This window comes from Rhodotorula graminis (genome assembly GCF_001329695.1).
Source record: "Rhodotorula graminis WP1 unplaced genomic scaffold RHOBAscaffold_1, whole genome shotgun sequence".
NCBI lineage: Eukaryota > Fungi > Basidiomycota > Microbotryomycetes > Sporidiobolales > Sporidiobolaceae > Rhodotorula > Rhodotorula graminis.
In genome coordinates, this window is record NW_017264928.1 from 1,134,305 (window position 1) to 1,149,387 (window position 15,083).

The 15,083-nt window shown below is 69.6% G+C and overlaps 5 protein-coding genes across 5 annotated transcripts; 3 read left to right on the forward strand and 2 right to left on the reverse strand.

Annotated features, from left to right (window-relative positions):
* Positions 1-755: 755 nt before the first annotated feature.
* Positions 756-3,420, forward strand: RHOBADRAFT_40827 (uncharacterized protein; the record flags this gene model as incomplete). The annotated part of the gene is made up of 7 exons (XM_018413779.1): positions 756-1,417; positions 1,475-1,516; positions 1,583-1,605; positions 1,665-1,699; positions 1,766-2,448; positions 2,538-3,298; positions 3,377-3,420. The coding sequence occupies 7 exons, from the start codon at positions 756-758 to the stop codon at positions 3,418-3,420; spliced, it is 2,250 nt and encodes a 749-aa protein (XP_018274329.1).
* A 291-nt stretch (positions 3,421-3,711) lies between these two features.
* Positions 3,712-5,318, forward strand: RHOBADRAFT_50764 (uncharacterized protein; the record flags this gene model as incomplete). Its single annotated transcript, XM_018415485.1, has 5 exons — positions 3,712-3,735; positions 3,965-4,153; positions 4,247-4,477; positions 4,667-4,909; positions 5,040-5,318. 5 exons carry the CDS (start codon positions 3,712-3,714, stop codon positions 5,160-5,162), a joined length of 810 nt encoding a protein of 269 aa, XP_018274330.1. The 3' UTR covers positions 5,163-5,318.
* A 303-nt stretch (positions 5,319-5,621) lies between these two features.
* Positions 5,622-10,365, reverse strand: RHOBADRAFT_50765 (uncharacterized protein; the record flags this gene model as incomplete). Its single annotated transcript, XM_018415486.1, has 6 exons — positions 5,622-6,016; positions 6,104-6,285; positions 6,369-6,651; positions 6,721-6,883; positions 7,463-7,756; positions 7,834-10,365. The coding sequence occupies 6 exons, from the start codon at positions 10,363-10,365 to the stop codon at positions 5,622-5,624; spliced, it is 3,849 nt and encodes a 1,282-aa protein (XP_018274331.1).
* Positions 10,366-10,767: 402 nt separating this feature from the next.
* On the reverse strand, positions 10,768-12,777 carry RHOBADRAFT_32925 (uncharacterized protein; the record flags this gene model as incomplete). Its single annotated transcript, XM_018413064.1, has 5 exons — positions 10,768-11,276; positions 11,350-11,406; positions 11,443-11,611; positions 11,699-11,857; positions 12,200-12,777. The coding sequence occupies 5 exons, from the start codon at positions 12,775-12,777 to the stop codon at positions 10,794-10,796; spliced, it is 1,446 nt and encodes a 481-aa protein (XP_018274332.1). The 3' UTR covers positions 10,768-10,793.
* Positions 12,778-12,943: 166 nt separating this feature from the next.
* On the forward strand, positions 12,944-14,829 carry RHOBADRAFT_40831 (uncharacterized protein; the record flags this gene model as incomplete). The annotated part of the gene is made up of 3 exons (XM_018413780.1): positions 12,944-13,083; positions 13,157-14,402; positions 14,473-14,829. 3 exons carry the CDS (start codon positions 12,944-12,946, stop codon positions 14,827-14,829), a joined length of 1,743 nt encoding a protein of 580 aa, XP_018274333.1.
* Between the last annotated feature and the right edge of the window lie 254 nt (positions 14,830-15,083).

The following is a 15,083-nucleotide window of genomic DNA, read 5'->3' on the forward strand; positions in this document are numbered from 1 at the left end:
CGCTGCAGCAACGAGCGTAGTGGAGAGAGGCGAGCGAGAGAGCAGGTTCGAGTTGAGCCCGGGTTGAAAGCAGGAGGCTCGAGCCCCATTGTCTCCCGACCGCGCTCGCCCCTTTATCGTCTGGACGAGTCTCTGAGTGGCTCGGCAGTTTTCGCGCGACTCGCAAGCTGCTCTCCAGCCTGCGTGCGAAGCCATTTGCTCCTCCTCGTCGCGAACAGCTCGCTCGCTCTCTGTGCCGACCGCGAGCCGAAGTGCGGGGAAAGGCCAGTTTCGGCGCCGAGCTCGAGCTGCTCTCCCTCTCTCTCTGCTCGCAACCACAGCAGCTGTGTACACTCTCGCGCGCTCGCGAGAGATGCTCGACAGGATTAGCGGCTCGCTGCGAGCAAGCGCCTCGTCCGGCTCGCCCGCGCCGGCGCACAATTGAACTCCATCCGGGGCGCACGCTCCGCCCTCGCTCCCCTTCTTGCTCTCGCTCTCTCTCTCTCACTTTGGTGTGCATCGCCACTGGCTGGCTCGGGCACCTCTGCCCGGCCCCTGCGCTCGTTCTCGCACGGTCGCCACGCCCTCGCACCTCGCCCAGCCGGCCTCATCAGTCAGGTGCGCTCGCCGCCTCTCCCACACCCGCTCACGGCCGCCAACGGCAGCCGAGCGCGAGGGTTGGAGCCGTACTGCGAGCAAAACTGACCTCGCACTCTCCTGCAGTGCGGCACGCCACCCAGACTCGTTCGCCAGCCGCTCCGCCGCCGACTCTCGCCATGCCCCTCCCCTTCCACCGCTCGCAAGCGTCGCTGTCGGCTCGCCGGGCCACGGCCGACACCGATCACACGCGCAGTACCTCCCTCTCCCTGTCGCCCGTCTCGCTCTTCCCCTACTCGGAGAAGGACCCCTTCCTCTCGCCGACGACGCCTCGCTCCTCGCCTCCCTCGCCGCACACCTTCCACCCTACCTCGCCCGTGTCGCCCACCTCGCACGTCTCCGACCACGAGTACGGCGTCGCAGCGTCACCCGCGTCCAAGCGGCGGCGAGACGTCGTGCAGAAGGGCATCCTCGGCCAGGTCCAGCTGCCGCCGTCGGCGAAGCGGACGAGGACCTCGACCTGGCTCCTCCTCGCGTCAGCGACGGCCGTCGTCATCGTCTTTGCCGTCTCGCTGAAGAGCACGACGCTCGGCGAGTCGAGCCTCGCCGGGTACAGGTCGAGGGCGAGCGAGAAGCTCGTCGAGCTCGCGGCGGCGCAGGCGAGTGGCGGCAGCAGTTGGGCCTCAGACCCTGTCGAGGCGAGCGCGAGTATCGAGGACGCGGGCGGCGAGATCGCCATCACGGCGCTGCCCCGTACGCGACGACCCGACCTCGACGACCCCGACGCTCGTTACCTGGGCTTCCTCCCGCATTCGGGCTTCCACAACCAGCGCATCGCTCTGTGCGTCCCCTCCTCCATCATCACTCTCGGACGAGACTGACTCGCTCGAGCCCGCAGGCAAAATGCGCTCCTCCTCGGCAAGGTCCTCAACCGCACCGTGTGCGTCCCCCTCCTCTCGCCCGTCCTCTCCTCAGCCTACAGTAACTGACGAGGCTCCCTCTGCAGCCTCGTACCGCCTGTCTGGATCGGTACGCAAGCCCTCGCCCTCTTTGCAGGAGTCGATCTGACCTCGAGGGCCCGTGCGCAGGCTGGCCCACGCCGACGCAGTACTACTCGGACCTTGTGCGCCCTCTTTCGCTCTCCCGGCGCGCCCATTCGACCCGACCTGACGACCCTCTCTCGCCGCAGCGCCAGTCCTGGCTCGACATCATGCTCACCAACCCGTCGTCGTTCAACCTGAGCACCGTCGCGCCCGACTCGCCGCTCAACCCGCCCGCCTCGTTCACCTCCTCGGCGACGACCTACCCGTGTCCGACCTGTATGGCCGACAACTCGACGTTCCTCGCCGAGGTGCAAGCCGCCGCAGCCGCCAAGCAGAGCAGGTGGCACGACGCCGGCTACGAGACGCGGCCCGATGGCTATCCCGTCGTGCCCGGCCTCAAGTTCGAGGACTGCAAGAGCTACTCGCCCGAGTGCCGCTTCACGTACCGCGACACGTTCCTGTCCTGGGACTTTCTCGTCGACCTCGACCGGGCCCGCGCCGTCGGCGTCGACCTCGTCGACCGGTGGGACCTGCGCGAGCGCGCCCTCGTCGAGCAGCTCGGCGTCGCCGAGTCGGACGTGTACGTCGTCGAGGACCGCGAGACGTACGACTTCCAGTTCAGCGACCGGCCCGAGGCCGACGCGCCCCTCATCGACGACAACCTCACCGTGTCGCACTACAAGCGCGTCGTGTCGCTCCGGACGCTCAAGACGCTCGAGCACAAGGTCGTCCTCCTCGGCTCGCTGTTTGGCACCGGGCGTGTGCGCACGTACCACGAGCCGCAGGCGCACGAGTGGAGCGAGGCGTTCGGGCAGGCCATGGCTTTCCGGTACGTCCCACGTCGCTTCCCTCTCTACCTCTCCTTTCCCTCCCTCGACCTCGCACGACCTGACCTCGTCCCTCGTCCCACGTGCGCAGCAACCCGTGGCTCCTTCGTCCCGCCGACGCCGTAGTCGCCCGTCTCGGTGGGCGCGCCAACTACGTCGGCGTGCACGCACGCGTCGGCGACGGCGAGTTTGCGCGCCGGGCCCGCCAGAACATGGAGCGCGCGTGGCGCGAGCTCGTCGTGCGCGAGATGGGCGTCGACGAGGCGCTCGCCGACGAGATGTGGGACCTCGTGCGGCCGAACGTGGTCGTCGGGAGGAGGAGAAGCGAGCGGGCGAGGGTCGGTGCGGCGGCGGACGAGGCGACGTCGAGCGCGCCCGACGGGCAGGACGACGCTCGCGTCGAGGCCGACGAGCACGCACAGGGCGCGCAGCTCGACCGCCGCGGCCTCCTCGACGAGGCCAAGTCGTGGCTCCCCTCCCTCGACCGCACCGCCACCTCGCCCTCGTCCCGCCTCGTCAACCTCACCTGCCGCGCCCCGCTCCACACCGACCCACGCCTCGAGGCGTTCAACGTCCCGCTGTACCTCGCGACCGACTCGCGCACGCCCGAGCACGACCTCAACCTGCGCGCCTTCTTTGGCGCGTTCCCGTGCACCTTCGTCCTCGACGACTTTGACCGGCCCGACGTCGAGCGCAACGACGGCGTCGTCGTCGACAGCGTCGCGCAGATGGGCCGGCTCGTCAACGGGCTCGACGGCGTGCCGCTCGGGCGGCTGTTCCTCCCGTTCCTCGAGGCCATCGTCGCCGCCAAGGGCCGCCTCGTCGTAGGCACCGAGCACTCGACCTTCTCCTGTGCGTCTCCCTCTCGCTCGTCGTCGTCGTCGTCGTCGTTGTGCAAGAGCGAGCCCGCACTGACCTCGTCGCCCGCAGCGTTTGCGTCGACGAGCCTGCACGACGCGTACTGGGCCGAGTGACGGCGGCAGCGTGTGCAGCTTGGGAGGAGCAAAGACACTTTGTACCAGTCGAGCACAGCGAGGAGCAACGAGCTGCAGCGGTTTGCCCTTGCGACCGGCGAGAGAGAGAGCTTGGGAGAGGTAAGAGGCGAGCGCAGCGCGACGAAGGTTCTGCTATTCGAGTCTAGACCGCGAGTTGGTATTGAGCTTAGGCGCGAGGCCGGGGCTCAATGGAAAATCTGTATTCGCCTCGCGCCCCGGCTGGCTCGCCGCTTCTTTGCTTCCTTACCCTCACTATCTCTAAACAACAAGATGGCTGCTCAGAAGAAGACCGCTGTGCGTCCCCTCTGCCTCGTCGACTCGTGTGCGCCATCGACGCGAGCAACACCTGGCCACGCGCCACCGCCGTCGCCCCGCTCGTCCGCCGCCCACGTCGTCCGCCCGCCAGCCCTCTCCTCCCCTCCCTCGCTCGCCTCCCCACACTCCGCCTCGTCGCGCCAAATCAAAACAAACTACCACCTCTCCGAGCACTGTCCTGACACGCACACTTGTTCTCGTGCTGCAGGTCGTCAACGCCATCCAGCACGTCGCGAGCCTCCACAAGGAGCTCGCCAAGGCGCACAAGCAGGCGACCGTCGCCGTCCTCGAGTACGCCGCCGAGCTCGAGGAGTCGGGCGCCGACAAGTCCGCCCTCGCCACCTTCCCGTCGCTCTTCCCGCTCGACGAGGGTGTCGTCCCCAAGAAGCGCGGCCGCGTGAGTCGTCCCTCTCTTCGTCCCGGTCGCGTCCCCCTCGTCCCTCCTCTCGAGCGAGCACGCACTGACACTCGCCCCTCACGTGCCCTGCAGAAGTCGGTCGCTGGCGAGGACGGTGACGAGGTCGACGGCAAGAAGCGCCGCGCCCCGAAGGAGAAGAAGGTCAAGGACCCGAACGCGCCCAAGCGCCCGGCGTCGGCCTACCTCGAGTACCAGAACTCGGTCCGCGACGACTTCCGCACCAAGTACCCGAACGACACGTACGCCGAGATCCTCAAGCGTATCGGCCAGACGTGGCAGAACTTGCCCGAGGACGAGAAGGCCGTGCGTCCCTCTTTCTCCTCCCTATCTCCCTCTCTCGCTCTCGTCCGGGCGCACGTGTTCCTCGCTCGTCGAGACGGGCAGCACGGCATGCTCCTCGCAGCGTCCGTCGCGAGCCTCGACCATCGAGCCGGCGCCCCCACAACCCGTCAACCCGCACCGACCCTTTCTCCTCCCCTTGCCCGCCCGCAGCCGTGGCACGCCATGACGGCCGGCAAGACGGCCATGTACCTCGACGCCAAGTCCGAGTACGAGAAGACGGACCCGACCAAGGTGTCGCCCGCCGAGCAGGACGCCGTCGCCATCGCGACCGAGCCCAAGGGCAAGCGCCCGCGCAAGTCCGAGGCCGCCGCCGACATCCCCGTCGACGCGACGCCCAAGGACAAGAAGGCCAAGACCACCAAGAAGGCGAGCCCGCCCAAGGCTGCGACGCCGGTCCGTCCCTGCTTTCCTCCCTCTTTCCCGACCCTCCTCGTCCTTTCGTCGCTCGACCCTCTCCCCAGCTGCCACGGGCACCGATCACTGACTCGCCTGCCCTCTCTCCCTCTCCCTCCCATCCCCTCAGTCTGCCTCGTCGTCGGCCGCCGGCTCGTCGTCCGAGTCCGGGTCCGAGTCCGAGTCTGAGGCGACCCCGCCGCCCAAGAAGGCTCCCGCGTCGAAGAAGGTCGCCAAGGTCTCGAAGAAGTGAGCCGCCTGTCGAGCTCATGGCGGGACCTTCATCTTGGTCGAGCAGCGGCGAGGGTTGGGCGAGGAGGAGATGGCGAGCGAGGAGGGTGGCCTCGCGCCTCTGTGCCTTCTTTTGTAGTCGACTCGCTTTCTTGAGATACCCTTTTCAGTACCTTTCTCTCTCTCTCTCTTCCGACGACGAAAGATGTCGAGAGCGCGAGAGGCGAGAAACAGCCTGCAGCTCTCGAGCGAGAAGGACACGCTCTGAGGAACGAGGCTTGCGATTGCAGGACTGACGAGGCGACGGAAATGAAGCGGGCACGGAGGGACTAACTGAGAGAGAGGGGAGAGAGAGAGAGAGAGAGAGAGAGAGAGAGAGAGAGAGAGAGAGAGAGAGAGAGAGAGAGACGAGACGAGACGAGACGAGACGAGGCAGTGCAGGAGAGGAAGGCGAGAGAGGAGGTTCGAGCGCTGCTCGCCCTCACTCCTGCTCGCTCATGGCGACCGGCTTCTGCTCCTCCTTCTCGTCGATGACGACGTTTTTGACGTCCTCGACGACCTTGGCTGTCGGCGAGTCGCCCTTGCTCGTCGACGCGTGCGGCATCGCCGACGAGTCCGAGTCCTTCTCCTCCTCCTCGTCCGCATCCTCCTCCTTCTTCGGCGCCGGGGCGCTCTCGACAGCTCCGGGCTTGCGGTCGGGAGTCTTTCTCGGGCGCGGACCGCCCGACGCCTGCGTACCGAAGAAGTACGGGCGGGAGGCAGCGCGCATCTCGGACGAGACGTGCGAGCCGGGACCAAAGGAGAACGGGGCGGGAACGGCGGCGTCGGCCTGCTTGTCCTTCTTGCTCGACGGCGTGTCGCGGTGGAATATGCCCCCTGCGCGCGCACGAGCCTCTTGTCAGTCTCGCCTCCCTCGAGCGCCTCCGAGACGAGGGGTAGGGAGGTAAGGGAGGAGGGAGGCACTGAACGCCGCCTGCTTGTCGGTCTCGCGCTTGGCCTCGTCCTGGTCGAGCTTGGCGAGCGCCGCCTTGACGGCCGAGTCCGGGTTGGTCGTCTGCAGCTCCTCGAGGAGCCGCTTGCCCTCCCAGATGCGCCCGAGCCCGATGAGCGCCTGCCCCTCGCGGGACTTGGCCTTGAGGCTGGTCCTGTGCAAGTGAGTGCACGATCCACGTCAGTTAGGCCGTCGTGAACACGCGGAGAGAGACGAGGGGAGAGCGAGCCGACGCACTCCTCGTACTTTTGCGCCGCCTTGGCCGACTCGAGGGCACGCGACCAGCGCTCCTGCTTGACGTAGATGGCGGCCGAGTTGAGGTACGTGTTCTTGAGCGCGTCCTTGATCTGCTTGTCCATGTTCTCGTCGTCGGGCTGCGTCTTCTCGGGCGCCTTGAACTGCTCCTGCTTGGCCTTGCCCTTGCCCTTGACCTCGACATCGCCCTCGTTGTTACCGTCGTCCTGGCCCTCGGCCGTCTCGAGCTCGTCGCTCTCCTCCCCGTCGCTGGCGACGGGCGATGCTGCGAGACGAGGGGGAGGGTCAGCTCGCGAGAAGACGAGACGAGACCCGGCTGGAAGGTGAGACGCACAGGTCGTAGAAGTCGTCGCCTGGGTCGTGCCGCCCGCAGGCCAGTGCACGCCGCGAAGCGCGGCGAGAACGGCGTGGTACTTGAGAAGCGCGCCGCGGTAGTCGCCGCTCTTGAAGAGCTCGTTGCCCTCGAGACGCGTCTGGAACGCTTGCAGGATCGGGTGCTGTGGATGTGCGAGAGGGGAGAGTCAGTCAGGGCTCGGCAGGTCGTGTGAGTGAGGCCGCCCTCGTCGCCGTCCTCCTCGCTCGCCCGTCTCGCCGCTGCCGCGCTCGTCTTGGGCCTGAGACGGCGGTAGCGACGCTGCAGCACCTCGAGTGACCATCTGAGACCGTCTCGTCCAGCTCCCACCTGCCATGCTGCCGCCGTGAGCCGTCGAGCCGGCGAAACTGATGACGGCGTGGGAGGGGAGCGTGCGGGAATGAGAGGAGGGCGTGGGACTCGCCTTGGCTGCGTCGGTGGGCTGCGCCATGAGGTCGAGTGTGCAGTCGCAGAGTCGAGCAAGCAGAGCGAGAGAGCGAGGTGAGAGGGAAGAGGACGAGACTTGACCGTGGAGGCGAAGCGAGCGAGGAGCCAGGTGTCGCACCTTTCCCTCGCTCTCGAGCTCGCCTGGCGTCGTGGTCGAGAGCATGATTGCGTGATAGAAGTGATGCGCAAGTACAATATGCAGGGTCTGTCGCCCCATCGAGGGTCAAAGCGCCGTCGGTCCTCCTCCTTCTCCTCACGCGGTCGCCGCCGCCCACACAGCGACGCCGAACAGCGCCGCGACGCCCGCCCCTCCTCCCGTCGCCGCCACCCGGTTCATAAACACCCACCGGTCGAGCCCGGCGTACCGCTCGCCGCCGCCGACCTGCGCGCCCTTGGTCCCGTGCGCCGCGACTCCCACTCCTCGCGAGCCCGACCCGCGCATGATGCGCCCGCACCCGCACTGCTCGTCCCTGCAGCGAGTCCCACGCTGCGAGTGGAACTCGCCGTCGAGAGGGCGCAGGTACCACCCGCCGAGGAGCCAGAGCCAGGGCGCGAAGAAAAGGAAGCCGGCCTGCAGGCGAGCGAGAGGCGAGTCAGTCGTCGTCGCTGTCGATAGGGAGCGAGAGAGAGAGAGAGAGGAGGACGTACAAGGAAGGCAAGCTTGGCGGGCACGACCTCGTCGACCCACCCACTCGGCGCCTGGAACCACCCGCCCAAGTCGTCCCACCACGCGACCGGGCTCGCCCTCCTGCTCCTCGCCGCCGTCTCTCCGTCGCCGACCGCCGCCGCAACGTCGACCGTCGCCTCGACGGGCGCGCCAGGCGACGCCGGCTGGGCGTCCTGCGCCGGCGCGCCCGCACCCGCAGCCGGCGACTCGGCGCTCGAGCCGTACCCGGCCGCGCGCAGCAGCTGCACCTTGACGAGCCGGAGCGGTGCCGGGCTGAACGAGAAGGACGGGTCGCGCTTGATGCCGCCTGGCCCGGGCGACGGCGACACGAGCAGGTGCTGCGGCGTCGGGATCGAGGGCCCGGCCGCGCTCGACGACGTCGCCGACGAGGGCGTGTCGGTCTTGTGCAGGAAGGGGAACGAGGTCGGACGCGAGTCAAAGTGGACCGACGGGCGCGAGGCGGGAGGAGGTCGAGAGGCGAGGTCGGCGCTTGTAGTCGAAGCAGGGCCCGCCGCCGCGAGCGAGAGGCGGCGCGAGAGGCGCCTCGACGGCGACACGGTCGGGTCGACGCCCGAGTCGTGCGACGACAGCGTCGACGAGCTCGTCCCGACCGAGCGCGCGCCGTCCTCGCTCGGACGCTCCTCGGCGACAGGTGGCGGTCGTGGCGGCGAGATCGACAGCGACGGGATCTTGTCGTGGCGGACCGAGCGGCGCCGCTCTGCGACAGGTGGGAGCGACACACGGCGCACGTTGTGCCGCAGGGGGACGAGCGGGAACTCGTCGCGGGCCTCGGCGTCGTCGCGCTCGCCAAAGTCGAGCCCGAGGCCGGCGAGCGCCGACGAGCCGAGGCGGTGCGGCATGGGCGGCGTCGTGTCGTCCGAGTCGAAGCAGTCCTGGAACAGGGGCGTGTCGTTGGGCGTCGACGGCGCCGTGCGCACCGTGCTGTCGTGGTCGTGGTCGCCGTCCGAGTCGAACATGGGCGACGCGCCGGCGAGCGAGTCGATGTCCGAGTCGGCGACGGTCCCAGCCGTCGCGGCACGCACTCGGCTGCCGCCCGTCGTCGCCGTCGCCGTCGAGCGCGCAAAGGCCGACACGGGCGACATGAGCGCCTCGGTCGAGCGCTTGGTCTGCTGCAGCAGCCGCAGTGGGAGCGGGAAGCCCCGGCTCTGCGACGGTCTCGACGCGTGGCCCTGCTGATGCTGCTGCTGGCGGTCGGCGAACGTCGGCTGCGACAGCGGCGGCGCCGAGCGCGGCGGCTCGCGCCACAGCGCGCCCGTCGTGTTGTACGCGAACCCGGCGCCGTCCTGCTCGTGCTCGTGCGGCGGCGACAGGGCGTCGAAGCGCGCGACGTGCTCGAGCGGCGCCGTCAGGGCGTACTCGTCGTGCTCGTGCTGCGCGCGCGCACCCTCGAGCGGGCGCTTGCCCTGCCGGATGACGTGCCGGCGCACGGCGTCGTACTCGGCCTCGTCGTCGCCCTCGCCCTCGCCCTCGCCGCTGTACCGCCACTCGCCCGCCGTCGAGCCGAGCGCGCCGATCGTGATGGCGACGTCGTGCGCGCCTCGGGCGGCGTCGGCGTCGGCGGCCGCCTTGAACTGGGCGCGCAGGTCCACGGCGCTCGTCGCCCGAGCGTACCGCGCGCCAACGAGCTGCCCGCTACTGCTGCGCACCAGGTCGCGCTCGGGGATGTCGTGCACCGCCGGGCGCGGCGACGAGTGCTGCTGCACCTCGATGCCGACCCAGTCGTGCCCGCCGCCGTCGTCCCGCTCGCCCTCCCGCTCGCCCTCGCGCTCGTGCTCGTGCGCCTCGACGACGAGCTCGTCGTGAAGGAGGGACGAGCTCCCCCGACTGTCGCGCTGCGCACGCTCGAACGACAGGTCGAGGTCGACGTCGCTGCTCGTGCGGTGCGTCGACGAGCTGCACCCGCCCTGGCTGTCGGCCCGGGCCTGGGCCGCCTTGAACGCGGCGAGCGAGTTGTGCGCGGTCGGCGGGGCCGGGTAACGCGGAGCGGGAGGCGGTGCTGGCGGGCGGGCGAGGGTGGAGGAGGGGAGGGCTGGAAGGGGCGACTCGGGTCGGGGGAAGGGCGACGGCGCACGCTGTGCGTCGTGGTGCGGCTCGGCGGGCGATCGTGCGAGGTGGCGCAGCGGCTTGGCCGGCGGCGGGACGAAGAACGGCGAGGGCATAGGGTCGCTCGCCGACACGACGAGGTCGCTCGTGGTCGAAGCGTTGCTGACGACCGACAGGGCCGAGTCGCTCGTGTGCAGCTTGGGGCGCGCCACGAGGCCGAACCGTTTCGACAACGACGACGACGACTCGGCGGCATCGTGCGCGAGGGCGGCGTGTGCAGCGGGCGGGCCTTTGCGCTGCACGTCGGTGAGCGGACGGCGCACCTCGCCGCCGGACGACGACGGGGCCTCGTACGGGAGCGGGTCGGCGGTGAAGGCGATCGTGACGCCGGTGAGGGACGTGTACGACTCGGTGGGGCGTAGCTCGCGCGGACGGGGGCGAGTGGTCATCGAGTCGAGATGAGGGAGGGGAAGGAGGAGAGGGAGAGGTCGAAAGTGGTGGGGAGAACGAGTGTGTCCCTGTAAGAGGGTGGGTTAGCTCGTGGGAGGTGCAGAGTGGCCTGTAGGACGTACTGGAGGCAGCCAGGTGCTGGTGACAGGGTCGAGAAGACCGTTGCGAGGTGAACAAACACGGGTCGAGGCCGAGAGGGCGGCGAGGCGGGCGGGAAGGCCTGCAGGCGAGTGGGCGGGGACGCCTGGCTGTCGAGGAGCAGTATCGACACGTCGGGGAGCAGGGTGTCGAGCGGGTGGAGGAGCAGCTGGACAGTGCGACGCCGCTCTCCCTCGTCGTGGCCACTCTCGCGCACGTGACCTCACACTCGCTCAACCTCGAGCGTCTCTCGCTCAAGACTTGCTCGACAGAGCCAGTTGCACGATCCTCACGGCGCCGGTACCGCCACCGCCGCCGCCGCCCTCTTGCTCCTCGGCACGGGCCTCCCCTTCTCTCCTCCCGCCCTCCTCGCCCCCATCCCGAATCGTGGCGTCCACTCGCCGAGCCCCTTGTCGCTGTAAAAGTCCATCGGGTAGTCCTCGTCGCCCTTGCGCGCGCCCTCGAGCCCGCGCTGCTCGGCATCGCGCCCCATGTCCTTCCACCCGCGCGCGCCGTCGACCCCGAGCGCGACGGCCGCCTCGTACGGCGACAGGAGCGGGCGCGAAAAGGCGTAGCCCCAGTCGATCGAGAGACGGGGGCACGACGTCTGGACAAAGGTCGAGATGCCCTGCAGGAGCGAGAGCTTGGCCGGCGACAGCTCGGAGAGGAGGATCGGGATGAACGGCGTCGACGACGAGGTTGACGAGGGCGTCGTCGTGGAGAGCATAGTCGACGACGTGGCGGGAGGAGCGTCGAGGTGGCGGGTGACAGACTGTGACGAGAGGGCGTGTGAGCGGCCAGAGCGAGAGAGAGAGAGAGAGGTGAACGAGGAGAGGCGGACGCACCTTGAGGACCCGCAAGTTTCCCTGCCGCCCAAGCGTCCCGAGCACGACCGCCCAGCTCTCCTTGTCCTCCTCTGCCCTCCCGCGGTTCTCGACCAGGCTGTCCCGCGCCCTCGCGACGGCCTGCCCGCGCACCTCGCGCATCTCGGCGTGGTCGTACAGCTCGCGCGTCAACCGCTTCGTGTACGGGTCGTACCGGAACGCCGGCACGAGCGGGTTCTGGATCATGATCGACTCGAGGTGGAACCGGCCGTCGCCGACGTAGCTGCAGAGGCGCGCCAGCGTGGGTGAGTGGCTGTGCGCACGCTCGACAGGGCGAGATCCAGGACGAGAGAGGGAGAGGGTGACGCACAGGAGAGCGTCCGTGTCGGCTGCGAGCTTGGGCGCCGTGCAGCCGAGAATCTCGCCCGGGCTGAGCGGCTTGACCTGCGGCACGACGACCTCGAACCTCGGGCTCGCCGCCGCGACCTCGCTCGAGGCGCTGTTGCCCTCGCCGCTCGCACCGCTCGCACTCGACGACGACGACGGCGCGGCCTCGATCGCGAGGCGCTGCGCGTCGAGCTGCGCGTCGGCCTCGAGGTCGGCCTTGAGCCCTTGGACGGCGGCGACGAACTGGATCGTGCCGACGACGGCGAGTTTGACCGGCGGCGGGGCCTGCACGGGCTCGTCGGTGGCGCTCGAGGCGTCCTGCTGCGGGTTGCGCGCGCCGCAGCATGCGCCGCCGGACGACGGGGACGAAGTCGACGACGACGCCGACGAGCACGCGCAGCCGCCGGCGCACTTGGCCTGCGACGCCGGCTCGATGGAGATCTCGAGCTCGGGACCTTTGCCCTTGGCCAAGGCCTGGTTCGACAGGGCGCCGGCACCTCGAGGCGGGATGCAGGTCGGGAAGTTGAGGCGCACGGTGCCGGCGAGGTGCTGTCGGTCGACGCCGATCTCGACAAAGACGTACAGGGTCTTGATGGTGGTCGTGTCGACGGGGACGAGGCACGAGTGGCCGTAGTGGATCATCATGTCGCACCCGAGCGCGCGGGCCGTGTAGTCGTCGATGCAGCACGCGCCGTACGTGACGTCGCCCATGATGACGCACTCGGCGCCGGTGAAGCGCTCGAGGATGTCGACGATGGCGCAGCCGTACATGGCGAGGCCCTCGGGCATCTGGAGGGCGACGCGGGTGGCGCGGTTGCGGAGGATCTGGGCGACCGACTTGGGGATCTCAAAGTTGTAGTTGCTCGGCAGGAGGTGGTGGATGGCGGCCTCGAGGAGCGGGTCGACGGGCTGCTGCTGCTGCTGCTGGAGGGCGCTGGCGGCGACGACCTTGTTGGAGGACGCCGGCGGGCGGGACGAGGTGGACGAGCGGCCGACGAAGCGCTTGCGGGCCGGCTTTGGCTGGGCCGGCTCTGAGGCTGTTGGTGGAGTGTCTGGCTGCATGGTGCGAGTCGACTCGTGGCAGCCCTGGGTGGTGGGAGAGGAGAGCAGAGGTCAAGCTCGAGAGGAGATGAGATGAAGCCGGCTCGGCCCTCCTGCTCTCGCTCACGACGGCAGAAGGCTTGCACGACAGCTCCAGAGCCACCTCCAGCTCCATCAACCACCCGTCATGGCCCCGAACGTTAAGCAGGCCGCGCGCTCTGCCGACACGGGCACCTCGGTCCGCGCTCGCTCTCGGCACGACCCGCAAGACCCGACCCGCAAGACGGTGTACAAGCCCGTCCTCGCCAATCCGCTCACCGTAGACTGGTGAGCACCTTCCCCCTCCCACCCACCAAGAAAGAGCGAGAGCTGACCTCTCCTCCTCGTCGCCCGCCCGCAGGCCTCCGCTCCCCGCCTCGGTTCGCCGCGCCATCCTCGACCAGCTCCTCGCCGTACTCGCCGACTCGACCACCAGCTCGGCCAAGTCCATCTCGGACTGGCGCCTCGACGAGCACGCCCGCCGCCGGGGCAACTCGCGCCGCGGCCTCGGCGACGTCGAAATCCAGAGCAAGGACAAGGGCAAGGGCAAGGACGCGCCGGCCATGAGCGTATCCAGCGACGACAACAAGGTGACAGCGCCGACCGTCGCGACCCACACGCTCACGACCCGCTCGTCGTCGACCTACTCGATCCCTTCCTCCCAGCCGCACCCTCCTCCTCCCACCTCCGCCGCGCCCTCCGAGCTCGCCCCGCCCATCCTGTCGCACCTCGTCCTCGGCATCAACGAGGTGACGCGCGCGCTCGAGACGCGCATCCGCTGGGGCCGCTGGGATCTCGGCGACCGCGACGCCGCGCCGTCGTCGTCCCTGTCGCTGCCGCCGCCGCCCGAGCCTCGCGCGGGCCGCCACCGCCGCCGCAAGTCGACCAAGGGCAAGGACCAAGGCGCGGCCCCGGCCGTCATCCCGGCCTCGGCTACCCGCCCGGCGCCGCAGCCCCTCCCGCTCGCCGACCACCCGGCCTACGCGTTCCTCCGCTCGCGCCGCACGCCCAAGCCCTCCCTCGACCGCCGTCCGCCGTACGTCGTCGTCGCGGGTGACGCGCAGAGCGAGCGAGGCGTGCGGCTCCTCGTCAACTCGGACGCGCGGCGCGTGAGCGGGTCGTCGGCGCGAGCAAGGACGGCTGCGGTGGATGAGGGCGCGCTCCTGCCGACGCAGCCGAGCGCGGCGGCTCCTGTCGTCGGCAACGGCGACGTCGACGTTGCCGACGCGATGGACACGGACGTCGAGCCCGAGACGAGCGCGCCGGCGCCCGCACCCGCAGCCGCGCCGACCCCTTCCCCGCCGCCGACTGTCCCCATCGTCGACCTCGTCCTCGTGTGCCGCCCCGACATCAACCCGCCGTCGCTCGTCGCCCACCTGCCGACCATGGTCGCGGCGGCCAACGGCGTCCAGAGCGCGCTCGACGGCGTGCTCGCCTCGAGGAGGAGCGAGCGGGAGGCGGGCAAGGGGGACGGCGAGGACGAGAAGAAGAAGGGCGCAGCGAGGCCCGAGATGCGCAGCGTCAGGCTCGTGCAGCTCGATGTCGGCGCTGAGCGCAAGCTGGCCGATGCGCTCGGCCTGAGGAGGGTCGCCGTGATCGGGCTTTCGGTGCGTCTCTCCCTTCCTCTCTCTCTCTTCATGCCGGTCGACAGTGACTGACACTGGATGCACACTGCAGTCTCGCGCACCTGGAACGGCGCCGCTCCTCGACCTCATCGCCTCGCACCTCCCGACGCCGCTCTCGGCGCCATGGCTCGTCCCTCATCTGCTCCACCCTCCCTCTTCCGCCTCGACCACCGCCAGCACTGCGACTGCCACTGCCGCACCGACGAGCCGCTTCGCGCCGACGGCGATCAAGCACCTCAAGACGTCGGCGCCGCTCAACCCGCGCCAGGCCGTCGTCGCCAAGAAGGAGACGCGGCGCCGCAAGCGGGAGGACAAGGCGGAGCGGCTGGGCAAGAGGCGCAGGGGCGAGGATGGGGCGAGTGGGAGTGGGAGCGCGAGGGAGAGCGAGGTGTACGTGGCGGAGGACTGAGCGGCGCGAGAGGGAGTGGGAGCGGGAGGAGCGAAGAGGACGAGGTGCGCCCAAGTTCCGCCGCAGCCCTCGTTCGAGACTCGCCCGCTCACTGAGTCCTCTGTGTACACAGCGGCTGCACTGCATCGCCCATCATCATCCGCAAGCCCGCTGTCACGCCGCCGCATGTACCTCGAGCCGCTCGCACCCCTCTTCTCGCTCGGCCCCCTCCTCCCCCCTCTCTCACGCTCAATGCGCCGCAAACTCTCCGCCGA